This window comes from Micropterus dolomieu, linkage group LG02 (genome assembly GCF_021292245.1).
Source record: "Micropterus dolomieu isolate WLL.071019.BEF.003 ecotype Adirondacks linkage group LG02, ASM2129224v1, whole genome shotgun sequence".
Lineage (NCBI taxonomy): Eukaryota > Metazoa > Chordata > Actinopteri > Centrarchiformes > Centrarchidae > Micropterus > Micropterus dolomieu.
The window spans coordinates 19,470,527-19,487,081 of record NC_060151.1 but is presented as its reverse complement, the minus strand read 5'-3'; the positions used below and the strand labels follow the sequence as shown (position 1 = coordinate 19,487,081).

Sequence of the window (16,555 nt, the reverse complement as noted above, 5' to 3'; positions counted from 1 at the left end):
CAAGGTTAGTTAGTTGAGTTTCTTATCGTTTCAAAAAATCCCTTTGTCCTGCTGCCTGAAGAAAAAGCATCAAGCGGCAGAGTGCAACATCACCAACAATCAAGAATTTAGTTCTTGAAGTGCAAGTGACACACCTGGTATATCACAAGGATTTGTTTATCAGAGCTGTACTGGAAGGTACGAAGTGAATTACTGGATGACTGCAAAAACAAAGTTGTACGGTCAACCGGAAACAAATGTAAACTAATTGTGTCCAGCTGTGATAGATGTAAACACTATTAACAGAACCACCCGCAGGCTATAGCCTCCTCCTGTTTTCCTTTTCAGCTCTGGTGGGTAAATTCAGAAGATTTTGAAGAAGTGTCGAAATCGCTGTCCAAGGTGCTGATCCCAGTACCATCGGGCAGTCGGGAGCTCTTAGGGCCTGTAGGTCATGCTGACAGCTATGTAGCCTACTGTTTTATTTCATTTATTTATTTATGGCTGACAAGATTATCATTTCAGACAAATATGTTATATTAGTAAGCTTGGCGGCGGTGGCTTCTGCTGGTTTTGTTGCGTTTATTGTCAACTCATCAGCATTTTATTTTTTTTTATCTGGTCACCGACTGCAGGCCTAACGTATCTGTGCTGCACATATATCGGGACAGTTGTGATATGTCTGCTTTATCAGGATGCTAGTACTGAGACAGCTGAAGCAATGTCTGCATGTTTATCTGACTTTGTGACTGGAGCGAAGTCAAGTACTAACAGACTACAGGCTGACTGTACTGCCTCGCTTGCCGTAGGAAACACGGAAAACTTGTGGACATGGTGGTAGCGTAGTCAGTTAGCCTGCTAGCCGGTTGAGGCTGTTTATTATAATGGCAAAATGTTCCGCGAAAGGCGATAATTTGTCTGTTGATGAGGGGGGACGTGGAGGGCATGTGGCTAAATAATGGGAAACGTTTTTGGGAGAAAGAGTCGACCTTCTCGTGTAACTGAACAAGACAAAGCCATTTTGGTGAGCTGATAGCTGTTATAGCTGTTAGCAGCAGATTAGTCCCGTTACCTTTTTAACACAAGTGTTAGCTGCACAGCGCTGTGGCCACTAGGGAACCTGTTTTAATGTTAGCCGATGGATTTTTAATGTTATTCACCAGTAAACAGACTTCCTTGGCTGGTACGAAGTGTTCAGCCCCTGTGTCTGTGACAGCAGAAGTGGGAAATAGAAACCCCTGTACACTGCAATGCAGTACAAACAGTCATGCAACACACACACACACACACACACACATATATATATATATATATATATATATATATATATTGTTTTGACACATTGTCAGATATGTGATGATTTAATTCTATAATCGTTTGACAGTTTGCATTGGCTTCACTATCTGTGTGCCTATTTTTTGCACATCGGTCCGCTAAATACTTTTTAAAATATTTTTGACTTCTTTCTACAGCAATTGAAGCAGCAGAGAGATAGGCTGAAGCAGTACCAAAAGAGAATCACCCTACAACTGGAGAAAGAGCGACTTCTGGCAAAGCAGTTGCTAAAAGATGGCAGGAAAGAGTAAGTTTAGCAGAAAAAAAGAAGCTAGTATGCCGTTATTATTTTACCCCTGAAACAATATAACCATGTGGCGTTAGTCACAGCACTATGAATGCAGGAAATGTAAAAAAGGTCAAGGTTATTAGGTAAAAATAATACATATGTTTGACCTAATTGCAGCTTTAACCTTTACTGCTAGAAAATACTGTATTATATAAATGTGTGGTGTCCTACAAGTAATGGTAGTTAAGGACACTGTAGTAGGTTTTGATTCAAAACAACATTGCATGCATTATATGACAAACTGCACACAGATATTGACACTTTTGAAATCTCCTTAGGCAGCAGACCCCTGTCCTCAGTAGCCTCATCTGTAATTGTATCATTGTTTCATTCTGAATACCTTAGAAACAACATACTCTTTGTTGTATTATGTTTTGCCTTTTGTATTTGTTATTGCAGAAAAGCGCTGCTGCTTCTTAAGAAAAAACGATATCAAGATCAGCTACTAGACAAGACTGAAAATCAGATTTCAAACCTAGAGCACATGGTAAGTTTTGTGAGATTACACTGTTTGATCACGTTTTAAGTCACTGAGTCGCAGCAAAGGGAAGCATTAGGTTTAAAGAACAAGAAAAAGGGTTCAATGTGATGAAATTTTTAAATATTCTGCTTAATCAACCTGAAAGCTGTAGTGTTATTTCTGATTTCTTACTGCTGTAATTCATCAAGCATGATTTCTTCAAAATCCAACCTTACTCTGAGCTGCAAAATGTGTAGAGAATGATAGGTGGTGCCATTTTCTTTCTTTTCTTCTTCTTTTTTTTTTAAAATTTTTAAAATTTTTTATACAGTTTATGGCTGAAATTCAACGTATGCAGGACTTATTTGTGTTGAAATACTGTATATAATATAATGGCCCACTATGTATTCAATGTTGTATGAGGGAACTACAGCAGAATTGCTATAAATAATAGCAACATTTTTATTTTTGTTTGCTTGTGATGCATGTCTGTACTTTTGCAATTATATTTTTTACACGCCTAATATTTGTCAACAGGTTCAAGATATTGAGTTCATGCAAATTGAGATGAAAGTCGTCGAGGGGCTTAAGGTCGGAAACGATTGTCTGAAGAGTATGCACAAGGTAGATATACTTTAATGTTGTTTTCCTGCCTTTTGTGTTTAGAAACGGAACCGTTCGCATTCATGTGATAATAATACCCCCGTTGGCTAGATATGTGAGTGTGCACAATGTCCAAGTTTCCACTGATAGGCACACTTTCTTTTATTGAGCAGCGGAGAGAGCTTGTGGTTTGTGTTAGCATCGCGGGTGCACATTGTTTGAAGATTAAAGGATTAAGAGGCAAAGCCATGAGTACAGCGGGTTCACTGCTGCACATCCTTGGATATAGTGCACAGATCTTGCTCAGGAAATTTCACAAGCCAGCCAGAATATGTGGAAAGCCCCTTTCATCCTAAACACTTTTCTTCTGTAATATGGGCGTCCTTTTCTCATTTGTGACAGCTCATGTCGATTGAAGATGTGGAGAGAATCCTGGATGAGACCCAGGAGTCAATTGAATATCAAAGGGTAAATGTTTTCTCGATGTCAGTCAAGTCTAACTGTACAGACATATTTAGGATATATTTGTCCAATAATTGTTTACTAAAACCAGTATTGTATGTGTTTATATATAAGTTACGAGCTTGATATTGGATAAAATTCACTAGCGTTGGACTATAAATATTGTTTTTTGATTCAATTTTAATTATGTTGTATTTGACCCTTAACTACTCTTATCATTTCTTCATATTAAAGTATACTATATGTGTATATAAAGTCAGCAAAAAACAGAGCTGTCACCGTGCTGTCAGCTAACACATTTTTTTTGCTCCTGCAGCAAATAGATGAAATTCTGGCTGGAGCCCTGACGCAGGAGGATGAGGACGCTGTTTTAGCAGAGCTGGAAGCTATCACTCAGGTGGGTGTTAAGCTGCGAGTTTAACCTTTTTTAATGCAGAGAATGTTTGCTGAGCCTGCATGCTTTTTTTTTTCCTGTAACACCCCATTTCCCATTTAGAGTTACTCACACTGAGGCCTGGTGTAACCACAGGCTTCAGCCGTTTGCCACTTTGCGCTTCCCCTGGAGCAACGCCGTGGTTAAAGCCGTGATTCAGAGTTGAGTCATGGGGATTTCATAAATACAAAAACTGCATGTTTGTATTTTGCCCTTAGATTTGTACAATATCTCTCCAGGAGAGGAATAATTCTAGCAAAGTTTAAAAGCATTTTGAAGGAAGCAACAATATCATTATTTGTGTATAATAACAGGCTGTAGAATTGAAACAATCATAATGATTAAAATCTCAGCAGATTTCTTCTTTTGTGATCTAATTATTATTCCAAATGACACACACCCTCAAGACTACCAGACTACACAAATGATGGTTTCACTCTTGAACACGTACAGAGATTCCAAGTCTTCTCAATTTGACAAAAATGGGTGTAATTTTCCTTGTTAGAAGTTTAGTTTATGTTTTGGATGTATTTAGTGACTTAAAATAGATCATTTAAAATTGTAACCAAAAGCCTTTCTCAGTTGTTTCTCTTGATAATTTATCCCCTAAATTCTAAAGCTTGCATTGACAAGATATCAACTTTTTGGGAACTACAAATATGTTTTTAGCTTGGACACTAAATATGTTTGCGCACCTTTAGTTGGTCAGCGAAACCGAAATAACAGTGAAATTATTGTTACTCTGTCCCTTCTCCTAAAACAGGTAGAAGATGTAGCACTTCCAGAGGTCCCCACTGAGCCACTACCCGAGGTCCCAGAGGCGGCTAAAGCTGAGCCAGGTACAGCTAATTTTCTTATTTCACACCACGGAGCATTCCTTTACACACTTGTAGTTAATTAATGCCAGACTGATCATATTTACTTTACTTTGACTTTCTTTTCTAGAGAGGAGAGAAGCAAAGAACAAGCCAGACGGAGAGATGTTGGCAGCCTAACAGACTGTAGGCTGTCTTTGCACTGATGGGCACTTCAATTTCAGTATTTCATCCTTAATTGTTAGAAGATGAAGGTGCAAACATTTTACAGGATCAGCACTGTGTCTATACTCTGGTTCACCGCTCACCTAAGTGTCTACATAAAGGACATGAAATGTTTTATTCCTCTATCTGACTATTTTTTAGATGTTTTACACATTCATTCAGTTGTTCTGCATATTAAACTGAGCTGTGACAACAATATGTTTTCTAGACTTTTCTTTCATAAACCTATTAATCTTGTTCTTGTTCTCTATTTGAAACTGTGTTAAACAAGTTAGCATCTATGGCTATTACCATGGAGACATGTTGACATGCTCAGTTTGTGTACCATGCTTCTCCAGAAGGGGGCACCCCTTGCTAGTTTTCCTCCCCCTCTTGACTTCAGCAGTATACAAAACAGGTGTCTTCAATCACATCCCTGCAGTGAAGTGTTTGTGTGTGCTTATTGACAGAAAGTAGAAAACTCATGTTGCAGAGATGTGGGAGATGTTTAGACAAGAACGCCAATATAGTATTTACAATCGTACACTAAGTGGGCACTTAGACTCTAATTAGTATTTACAATGAAGCTAACACAAATTACCCACTGTAAGAAAAACATCACCTATGGTGTTACCTTTTATACAGTCTATGGGTGTTACTGAAAACAGAGTATGACTTGCTTGCAGCCTTATGCAGTGCAGTTGTACATAAAATATTTTGTAAATAGAAGACAAACTTCATGGCAACAACTATACTGCACATCATTGTCATGACAGCTTGCACAAAGGCTTTAATGAGCAGAGGCATTCACCACACTGGTTCTCTGAGATCGCTGATTTGCTCTGAAGACAATGGGCGGGTCTCTCCTATACCCAGTCACCTTTGTGTAACCTTTGCCTGTAGGCTAATTGTTTTATATGTATGCAAATATAAGCGTAGACTGTTTCTCACCCTCATCATAACACAGACTAGAGGTGTTAATTTAAATGAGTAAATATATAATGTACTACTAATTTTCCAGTATTGAAATATTATGTAAATTGTAGATAAACAAATGTGACTCTGTAAATTATAGGAATGGTGGAGCTCAATTCAGAAACATGGGGGGGGGGGAGGAGGGGCACCAAATCTGCACTTTGACAAAAATGGTGCTGCGTTATAATGCTGTAGGAAATATTGTATTCAGCGTTTGAGCGCGTAAGTATGTAGTGTGGAAACCATGTCAACATGGAAGTCCTTTTTATTAAATGTCACTGACCGTCTTTATAATGTCCCTTTTGCTAAATGCTAGCCTTGATTAACAACGTTAGGCTATTATTTTAAGCTACAGTTATTTAGTTTCAACAATGTTTTGCGAATAAGTACATCCGGCAATTCGTCCAGCCCACAACCGGTGCACGGGTTGTTTTTATTTAAATATTATAAGGATAAATTTTATACTTACGCGACTGACATTTTTATATTCTGAACTTATGCTGCGCGTCTGAGATTGCGAGAATATGAAGCTCCCGAGGAGTCCGTGAAGGCACCAGCGGGCTGTCAGCTGCGGAGAGGGAAGGTGTGTTTAGTAGGAGTGGGGTTTCGGGAGAGAAGTAGCGTCTGTCTCTCACGGGCGCATTGCCTCGCCTATTGTTTGTTCAAACTCGTGTATATACCCATTCCCCCCTTTCACGCGGATACACGTTTAAAGGAAAAAAACGTTTATGGTCCTGGCTGAAGATTTCACGATGTCTCGCACCGACGAGGTTCACCGCATGACGGAAAATGTCTATAAGGTAATGTTCAACTAATGAATAAAGTTTTGAGACGCCTAGGATAATATAATTTAAGTTATCGGGCACAGTTTCACCAGACTTCATTAGCCAGTGGTCAAGGCGCATTTAGACGGACAGGCCTAGGTATTTTTCTTCTTCGATAATCTCTTTAGGGAGAGGCGCAGTAGCTCAGTTGGGCGATTTATTTATTTTGGATCAGTTTCCAAGTGACCAAAATGATCTCTCTTCCATTTCCATATCTCTTTGCGCCTAAGTTTGATTATTAAGGCACCGCCTCTCACCTAAAATTGCCCCCATGCTTACAAAATCAAAGTCACGCACAGGCTATTCCTACATGCAGGAATATGTTGTACTCCTGTAGTCCACCTACACTGATAGTAGGCTATTCCAGGGATACTGGTGGGTTTCTGTAGCCTAGTCTCTTGGGGAAATGGTAAAATATCGCTTTCCAGTAGTCAATGTTTGTCGGGCAGAGAAGGTTGGGCTTATATGTTGCAACAAGTAGGCTTAAACATTTGCCCTCACATTTGCATTCAAACCTGTTATACATGGAAAAAAAACCTGTGTGAACTTGGCATGCAATATTGTTAAGCCCCAGTAGGCTATACTGAAAAAAAACTTTACCTGTAAAAAATAATAATAATAGAAGGGATTGCATCTAATGATTATTTTTTTTAAGATTGATCTCAATTATTGTTTTCCTAGGAATTATTGATCAAATTCTCGCATCCCATTTTATCTTCATATTGCGTGTGTTGTCCAACCAGCAGTCCAAAACCAAAATGTATTCAGTTATGCAATGGTTTAAAATGAGTGGCTATTAACTAACAATGATTGAAAAGTTGAATTGATTATGAAAAGGGTTGCTGATTTAACTTTATATGGAACACCTACTCCATCAATCGACATTATCTCTCATTGTATGTTTCCTAATTCATTTAAACTTACTTCGGGCTTTGGTTCACTGGCTTTGTCTGATTTCAGAGTTGCAGGCATCTACTCATGGATTGCTAACAAAGCTTCATGTTATGGGGGCTCCACACCTGTGTCTTGTGATAATCTCGGGGTCTCTATTATGATTAGAACTCACTGATACTAGAAGGAGACCTCTTTTAATATATTTAGTCAATATATTTAGTCATTATAACCCCTAACAGAAGGCCAGTAATGCTTAACGAGAGTAGCTCCTCATTCTCCTTCAGGGAATAGACATATATCAGAAAGGAGGTCAGATGAGCAGAGAGCACTGACTGACTACTAAATTGGACGTGCTAAATTGGTCACTCAGCCTACAGTGTATCTTTATCATTGTGAATTGTAGGCCTATGCAGTGCTCTGTCAGGGTTTGTCTAAGTGTTTATACTTACTAATGCTGGTTTATCAACATAGACACACTGTAGGTGTCTGGATCCCAAACCCTTGGGGAGAAGGCTCCTCTCACGGTCTTGCTTACTTCAGTTCAAGTCCAGCAGTGGGGCTCTGTCTCTGGGGATGAACGCACCCCGTCAGAGTCCTGACAGCCAGGAATGCTGATGGGGCAGTGGAGTGGAGAGACGCAGTCCCTCTTCCACACTTGGGATCTGACCTCTATCAGGTCACAGAGCGCGTTTTCTAAAGTCACTGCTTATTTGGCACTCCTCGTGCTTTCTTCAGCAACCCTGCAGTGTAAAGGCAGCTTTTTTAATGTGCTTTAATATTTAAAGAGAGGTTAAATTTGACTCCTGCCATATCTCAGGGGTGAAAAGCATCAGTCTTTCAAAGCATGTGTGTTTTTAGATGTTTATACCCTCAAAACAAAATGGATGGTGGTTTATTGTAGGGCTAGCCGGTAATCAGCATGTTTCGTTGCTGAAATCTGCTGCTATTAGTTTGGATGCATAATGACGCATTGTCTTAAGTTGAAGTGCAGACTGTCAACTTTAATTTCAAGGGCTTGTCAGCCACATTGGGGAAACAGTGAAGCTGCAAGGCTTGTTGCATATGTATTAAAATTATATAAAAATCATAGGACTTAGTTATTGATATTACGCTTATTAAAAGTAAAGCCCCATCTTTAGTGACACAGACAGCAGAGCACATTGGTTGGGCATTTCTTACCATATTGCAGATTGAGACTCAGGGTTGATGTTAGGGTGACTTGTTGTAGCTTCTTACCTTTTTATTATACAGTTGCTAATTGTTTGCACTGATGATTAAACATAGAGACTTTTATGCACTGCCAAGTGGCTGGCTGGCTGTCACCGAACATTAACTTTGGGGAATATTAATGGCATTTTAACTTTCATAACACCGGCTGCCCACAGTAACCCTGCCCATTTCTCTCTCTTCTCACTCCACATTTAAAATGCCTCTGTAGACAGTAATTGTGCGTGTCTGCTTTGTATGCAAGCAACCATCTCCTGAGGAAAGAGGAGATGTAAAAACATACGGCGGCTGCAAAATCATTGCAGCCAGCAGCTGGGCAGATACTGAGTAATCGCAGGGGAGAAGAGGGGGGTAACTGCACTGCTCTGACTCATGTTAGCCCAGTTGAGTGTGTGTGTTTAACAGGGCTGGGAGTGTAGGCACAGTGAGGGTAAGACTGGAGGTTCAGAATCTCCCTACAAGCATTGTTCCCTTGGTAAAGGCCAGAGGCACTCCTTAGTTTTTTGAGATGACTTTATCTGAACAGGGGAGTCAACCCTGTAAACCCAACAATTCGAGCATGATCCTCTGACTCACTTCAGTTCTCCTCCCTCACATAGATAGGCAGTTCCAGACGTGGATGTCTAGTCATTCCCCTGGCTGACAGGGTGAAACAGATACTTAAGACTGACACTCAGTGCTTGCATGTTTGTGTATGTGTGTCTCCTCTCCACCAGCTGGCCGTGTCACTGGTTGTCCGATAGAGGTGGTGGCCCTGGTCAAGCCTCTTAACATTCTGATGGATGAAGTCTGAGCACTGACCTGGTGGGGGGGGGTGAACAAACAGATTAATCAGACTAGAAGCTGAAGAAGAATGGGGCTGTGTGTTAAATCCGTAAAAAAACAAAAAACACCTTTTTATTGCTACCATGATTTCCGCCGTAGACCTTTTAACTTTTAAGAGTAAAGGTTGTGGGAAGTTATGTGGAAGCGAGACGGTTAAACACACCCTTTAACACAATATAATTTTTACTTGTATTTATCCAGAGGCTTTGTCATAGGAAGTGTGTGTGTTCTGTGCCCAATATATGCGGTGCAGGTTTTAAAACACACCCAGGCAGGTAAGGGAATAGAAGGGTGTGTCTCGTCTCTACCAGCCCTCAGGATAACACTCATTTTCCCATGCAGAGGCACTCCCTAATTGTCAACACAGCATGGAAAACAGCGAATGCCATTTTCTCAAATGGCTGTTATGAAGAAAGCAAAATAGGTGGTTGACGTCAACTGGATCAAGTGTGATACTCAGTGCTCTCTGGTTATAGGATCTTCATTGTGTCACGGGTCTGCTGCAGTACGCAGTTTGATAAAACCCTGATCTGAAATGCAGCATTTTTTGCAGACGAGACATTTTTGTTACATAATGGGTTTCTCTCTCAGTTGGAAAATTGTCGTGACATTCACTACACTCAAATGAATGATATTCTGATAATGATAAGAGGACTACGGTTTCACCACAATCTCATGTGGGAGATCTGAACAGGTGGTCTCTTAGCAACAACGTGCCATTATTCTTATGTGTTTCTGTCATATCATTGTGCTAGAAGACTTGCAGTTGGTGAAGGGCTGGAGAAGGCGAGTGAGAGGGAGAAAAAGCGATGGAGAGGGGGGTTACGTAGTGTGTTTTCAGAAGGGATAAAAGGGAGATGTTGAACCTGTCGTAATTGAGGTAAAAAAACACATCATAAAATCCCCATAACGGGTCCAGTGTAAACCCGCCCTGTCTGCTGTCTATACACTGCTGTGGATTTCCCCTGTGGTCTTAAATTAAGAAGTCATCTGGAGTCACTTGATTGAAGATGCCATCCATCACTTATTTACCCTTTTCTCTAGCAGTATATCACATCAGGCGCCACTTGCCTTATAATACGCAATTTAATTGAGTTTAAAATGACTTCAGCTCCTGAACATCTGCCTCCACGAATATAGTGTTTCAACAAGTTTATGCCTGCTGGTGCCCGGGGCCTTGAAAAGATTGCATTATGCACTGCAGGAGATATCATAACATTCATTGCCTGTGGAACAGCAGATTTGTTCCCTGTGCCTTTGACTGCGATGCAGAAAGAGGACTATTGCTCCATACACCCACCTTCTCTGCACGTCCGGGGGCGGATGGTTTAGAGACATTCTCTCTTTTCTTTTACTCATCACTGCTTTTTTTTTTTTCAAGGACGGAGACTGGAGATGCTCAGTGCTAAATCCAAGGCTACACTGTTTTGAGTAACGTAGCCGTTGCTGATAGAAGAGGTTGATTTGAAGCCACCTTGTTAACATGGCCATAGTCCAAAATATTACCTATCCTTCACAAAAGTGGAACACAAGGATATTCTTTACTTTATAGAAAGCATTTAAATGCTTTATTGTGGGGGTGGAAGAGAAGGAGATGAAGAGAAGGAAAAATAGATGGAGACATTCCACATCCTTGTTGAAATAGTCCCTAATTACTGTGGAGGGTGAAGCTGTAATTATACAGAATGAAAGAGACACACAGAAGCAGAGACAGAAAATTTCACTTGGTACTGTGGCAGTGGACAATGGCCTTATATTTATGGGCCATGGGCTGTAGTTAACATGCCTGTGGCTAGTGTTACTGTATGCTTCTGTGGCAGATGTTGCTACTTTCAGTAGCATTGGCTACACTACACCCACTAGGAAAATGAGCAGGCAACCATAGTGCTTCTCTGAGCCCCAAACCAGTCATGCTGTTGTACAGAAAGTAGGAAATTCGACTTACATAGCCACATGGTTTGGATGTTCATTTTGGTGAGGACATTGTTGCATTAGTCACTTTACAGCCCAATGGCAAAGTTTCACTGCTTGACAGACACGCTCACTGGAATGGCACACTCTGTACTTCCAGTTCATTTTTTTTATGTAATATCAAAATGCATTTACATCTCTAAATTAAGGGATGTTTCTGCTTGCTCTATTAACTGGCAATATAGTAGGATGTACATTTTGTCTCAAGCTCACTGAGATGCATCAGGGTGAAAAAGACAGACTGTGAAAAATAGTGCCTCCTCCATGGCGCATTCAAAGTGACTGAGCACTGTAGGACACTTAAAATTGGAGATAAAGATGTATTTAAAGTTTAAATTTGTTGTCCACAAGGTACATGGGTTTTATGTTTATTTTGTACTGTGGTGAAACCTGGATGTTGCAAGAAGGAGGTCAGTGGTGGGACCCTCACACAATCCATCCAAAATTCATAAACACCCTTCCTGAAAGCTTTAAAGCTGCTAAGCAATGCTGATATCCTCTTCATCTAACCAGTAAAGTAACCCAAACTGAAATGAAGTTTTTTATCTTTGCATGAGAGTAAAGCATTGCTCTCCTCAGCCAAAATGAGTGGGTCTAGCAAATAAGTCTGGGTCTCGGTTGCTGTGGTAACCAGTGCCTGTGCTGGGTTAGTTGAGTGGCTGACGGCTGGCTGAGTGGACGGGTCACACTGGCTGCAGATGACAGCAAAGCAAACAAACGCAGTAAATAGTTGATCTCTGGCTTGCAAATTATTTGTTGTGCTCTGGCAGCAGGAGACACTGCAGTTCGAAGGTGGGGGCAGGATAAAGATCCTTTTTTTTTTTTTTTTTACTCAATCACCTGAGACCCCTTGTATACTATGGGACCAAACATAGTCATCAATCCCAAGTCCAGATGTGATTTGAATCGGACAAAACTGTGTCTCTTGGCTGTATTTTGTTGGTTATAGCGCCTAATAATACATCTGTTGGTGCTGGGCTAAATATCGGTATAATAAGGTATACCGATATTATTTCAAAAGAGTTGTAAAATTAGACAATGCCGTTTATCCCGATATAGTTTGATGTTGAGTTAATTAATGTTTGGTAAAGTCCTGCCAGCATTTGCTCCCCTCTCTCCCTCACCGCGCAGCCATCCAATCACAACGTCTCCAACAACATGGAGGGAGACACAGAGCCGGTGAAGACCAGGCTGACAAAAAACAACGGTTCAGTCAGTGAACACATACACTTTACTTCAGCGGGCCGTCCAGGTATATCTGGTGACATATTGTAGCATTTTTCAGAGAAACACAGAGTCATTACGTTACAAGTCGCGACACGGTGGATATTTTACAAGCACCGACCAGCGAGCGAATACAATAGTGCACATGTAATTTGTTAGCTTCCACGTTGGTTTTGTTTTGAAAGGCTAACGTGCGGCGCAGCTCTGTTGTGTACTGAAACGCGGGAGTAAAAGTCCAGACGACAAGTTCTTTAGTTCACCAAAGTTACCGTAGCAGACATATAGGGAGAGGCCGAAAGAAGCGGGCCACACTGCCGTGTTTGCAGCAGAGGTACATTAGGTCAGGAGTGTGAAGAGAACTGAAGGAAGCAGATATAATACGTGAGTGACACTTAAATAAGGTGGAGAATGAAATATAATTAATACGGTGAAATAACAAACGAAGTTCTTCCAAATAGTAAAAACCTGCCCCTAACCCCCCCCCCCAGCCAACTTAGCAGATATATATTTTATGCATTCACCAAAGTGTAACGATTGCTTCTATGTTCACATAACGTGGCATGCATTGTTTTCAATGTGTTGCCATCTCTGAGGAAGTTTACCCACGTAGCCCACATGAAAAGCTGATATTTGCCTCCTGCGCTGCAAGTTAATGAAAGGTTATTACAGTGATAAGCCCGTTTCTTTTTCAATCCAGTCCAATTAAGCTGGAGCTCACAGACCAAGTCAGTCTTGCGGCAAAGAGAGGAAAGGGCATGAGGCGTGTAAGTGGTCAAATGCTAGTAAGAGGTGATTCAAGATTTGTGGTGATGAAAATGCATCCTTTTGCAACAGTTGAGTTTCCTTGGTTAGCATAGATGACATGAGTCACATTGGACATTGATCCTTTTTTAGATAGGCAGAATCCACAATGAGAAATGATGAAATCTAGCTGAAACTTTGTCTTTCTGCTGTTATTTCTATGCTCACAGCATAATTACAGAAGACGCAGCAGAAGAACACAATTATTTGACGGAAAAATTTACACTTAAACATGACAGGGGAGCGTGGATATACTTATCTCGGTTCTCTTCAAGATTCTGCCGAGTCATGAGAGTCAATGTGACAAATGTAACGACAACCCACAGTTCAGTTTGAGTTTGCATGACATAAGCAAGATCATTATCTGTAACATGAGAGCAAGTGCCGAAACTGTCAGTGTTTACTGCACCAACAAACAAATAATTGCCTGTTCTCCTTGTGAAGCTATAAGAAGAATGTCTTTTGATCTGACAGTATGGATCCCTGTCTGTGTTTGGCATGACTGATATACTCTGTACTCCTCTGTAACAAAAGAACTCGAGAGCTCCTCTCAAATTCTTCTTCTCTCTGCTCACTCTTTTGAAAAGTTTACTCTACCTCAATACAACTTGGAAAGGACACAAATATTCACGTGGTGTTATTGGATTTGATGTTCCCCTTGGCTTCCACTGAAAGCACATGCTATGCCTCCTGCAGTATTAGTAAGGCTTTAGGAATGCAAGAAGGACAAACTTTTTCATGGCATCCACTCAGAGTGTATACCTGCATTTTTCTCTGAAAGAAACGTGAGAGTCTTCTGCTATAGAAAGTTCTCTAACCTGTCTTAGCTTTATTGCAGTAAGAAGTTAGCTGTGTTCCCCTCACAGCTCTGCAGTGATTTTTAGGCTCCTTGTACTCCAAATCCCCTGCTGTTGTGTTGCCCCTTCAATACCTCATGAAAATGCCACTTTACTGCAGGGAACTGATGTTAATCTAAGATGGTCTGATTAAACGGGAAGTTTGCCACCGTCCCTTGCGATGAAATGGTAGAACTTTTATTTTGGAGCACAATCTTTAAATTGAATTGGCATTCTTCTGGTGAAATGTAATACGATCTATGTGGAATGCAGCCCCTGACAAGTGGCTGTTGTCTCTCCAATATAGCACACAAGTCTGATATTCTCAGTTATGACAGCAGGAGGAATAGCTTGAAAATATAAACAATTTATGATTTGCTGTGACCAGCCTTGGTACTAAATTGACTCGCTTGGGAGAAGAGCCCAGGATGACAGAAGTAAACAGCTGTAAAGTGTGATCTAGACTGGCCTTTGACAAAATACCCACACATACTCCACATATTGTCTGTTTTTTTTTCAGTGCATTTAAAAGTAAAAAACAAACAAAACAAACTAAGTTTTTCATACACTATATATGAAGTAATACATTTAAGTCATAGTTAAATATATTAGGAATAACTTCCACAGTCAGTTGTTGAGAGCTTTTCTGTGCTCTCTGACCTTAAACGCCGCATTTCAGTAACAATCACAGAAAATCCCAGCTGTCCCTATTATATATTCAAGATTGTTTAAAATTGTTCCTACATGTTCATTTTCTAATTTTTTTTTTATTTACAACATGCTCTTGAAGGCATCAGGATGTTTTTTTGACAGGTTGATTGATCGATCAATCTGCTATTGTGAGCTAAGTATGTGTACAAAGACAGCAACCAGAGTAAAGAGGGGAACTAGCCAATCTACTGCAGGACCACAAAACTCCCAGCTTTACCAATCAAACTAATATTGAAGTAATAGGTTTATAGACCATTCAGACTTTCTCTAATCTGACCCTTTTGCACTGTTAATTCTGGGTGTGCTGGTCAGACTTGTTCAAGCATTACTAACCTGAATGTGCAACAGTTCCTGTGGTAATGTTGAAGACATACATAAATTGCATTAAAGTGCTTTATTGCCAAGAATTTTGGAATCCTCTGATTAACCTGATACTGTTGATGCGGAGCAAGAGATTTGCAATAACACGGCTGCCCTGAGGCAAAATAAAGTGGCATTGATTTTCATTTAATTGTTGTTAATTTATTGTTAAAACTGATGAAAATGTTTACTTAGCTTTTACCCTATTTTCAGTTTCATAATTAATGCATCCTTTAGCATCACACAAATAATGATATCAAAACATGATTATGGCACAATTTGCAGTTTTCCCTTTTAGACGTTATGTTCAAGCCTACTGTAAATGTGTAACTTGGGCAACACAAGGTTTCACCCAGGAAACTGTTTAGCTGAGGCAGTGAGACACCCAGACCAGATCCTGACATGCCTGTTCTTGGTTCGTCCGGTTTCTCATCAGTCAGCGGAGTCAACCAGCCGGGAGATTATACTGCAACCTGACTATTTTCTCTTGGCACAGTAATTAGTTGATGCCAAAGCTGTTTTCTACCTGATTGAGACTGATCATAAACTCACACCCCTCCTTATCAAGGGTGTGTGTTGTCATAAGTCCATCCGCACATTATCCTCTTTCTATACATTCCTCCCTGATTACATCATTAAGCTTGGCTGCCTCTGCTGCCTGTCACAGCATGACATGTACTTACAGTCCTTGCAAATACAGTAATTGGTGGCTTTTAGTGCTCATCTGATCCTGAGCATTTTCTGGCCTGGGGCTGGTTGCCGCGTAGAAGAAGGAATGAGGAGGAAGGAGCGAGGGGAAGACGAGAAGGAACAGATGATGGCATCCTGGCTTCTGATTGCGCGTGATTCCCCCTGGTTCTAATCAGCTGGTGTTACTTTGAAATTACCCCCTTCGCATGTCATTACTGTGTGTGTGTGTGTGTGTGTGTGTGTGTGTGTGTGTCAGAACAGAATTAGCACAGATGGATGAATATCCCATAGTTTAAATCAACAATTTACTGACCTTTTTTCAATTGCTACTTCCACGCAGAAGAGAAAATCATTTGGTTAGGGCGCAGGGAGAAATCATTTAAATCCTCTTAATAATGTTTTTTCCTTATCTGAAGCCTTTATGCTTGTGCTCCCGAGTTCTCCATATTCTTCCCGTCAAACAGATTTCATTTTGTAGGAGACATTTCTCTGCCCTCCTTTTAATTGTCTGCTTTTGCCCCAAGTGCTGATAATGAATTCATTCAGTTCTTCATGTAGGCAGTCAAAATGAACAGCTTCTCCATCTCCGGGAAAGGAAAAGATTACACTTCAGCTGTGACATATTTTGTTTTTTTTT

At 40.5% G+C, this 16,555-nt stretch overlaps 2 protein-coding genes across 8 annotated transcripts in view; both read left to right on the top strand.

Annotated features, from left to right (window-relative positions):
- The first annotated feature begins 786 nt into the window (after positions 1–786).
- On the top strand, positions 787–4,797 carry LOC123961624 (charged multivesicular body protein 6-like). Its single transcript, XM_046037143.1, has 8 exons — positions 787–1,003; positions 1,452–1,561; positions 2,003–2,090; positions 2,601–2,687; positions 3,069–3,134; positions 3,445–3,525; positions 4,325–4,400; positions 4,507–4,797. Exons 1-8 carry the CDS (start codon positions 938–940, stop codon positions 4,554–4,556), a joined length of 624 nt encoding a protein of 207 aa, XP_045893099.1. The 5' UTR covers positions 787–937; the 3' UTR covers positions 4,557–4,797.
- Positions 4,798–6,154: 1,357 nt separating this feature from the next.
- The window catches only part of baiap2a (BAR/IMD domain containing adaptor protein 2a), a 53,736-nt gene continuing 43,335 nt past the window's right edge, over positions 6,155–16,555 (top strand). For 4 of the 7 annotated variants that reach the window (XM_046035198.1, XM_046035162.1, XM_046035192.1 and 1 more), the window contains exon 1: positions 6,156–6,355. In XM_046035198.1, the coding sequence (XP_045891154.1) occupies positions 6,284–6,355 (72 nt within the window). In that variant the 5' untranslated portion in view covers positions 6,156–6,283. Of the gene's footprint in view, positions 6,356–16,555 lie in introns of all 7 variants that reach the window. The other 3 variants (XM_046035174.1, XM_046035154.1, XM_046035145.1) reach the window with 1 other exon arrangement.

Coding starts and splice junctions, on each gene's coding strand:
- LOC123961624 (XM_046037143.1), top strand. CDS start 938: ATGGGAAACGTTTTTGGGAGAAAGAGTCGACCTTCTCGTGTAACTGAA. Junction 1,562..2,002: donor CTAAAAGATGGCAGGAAAGA/GTAAGTTTAGCA, acceptor TTGTTATTGCAG/AAAAGCGCTGCTGCTTCTTA. Junction 2,688..3,068: donor GTCTGAAGAGTATGCACAAG/GTAGATATACTT, acceptor CATTTGTGACAG/CTCATGTCGATTGAAGATGT.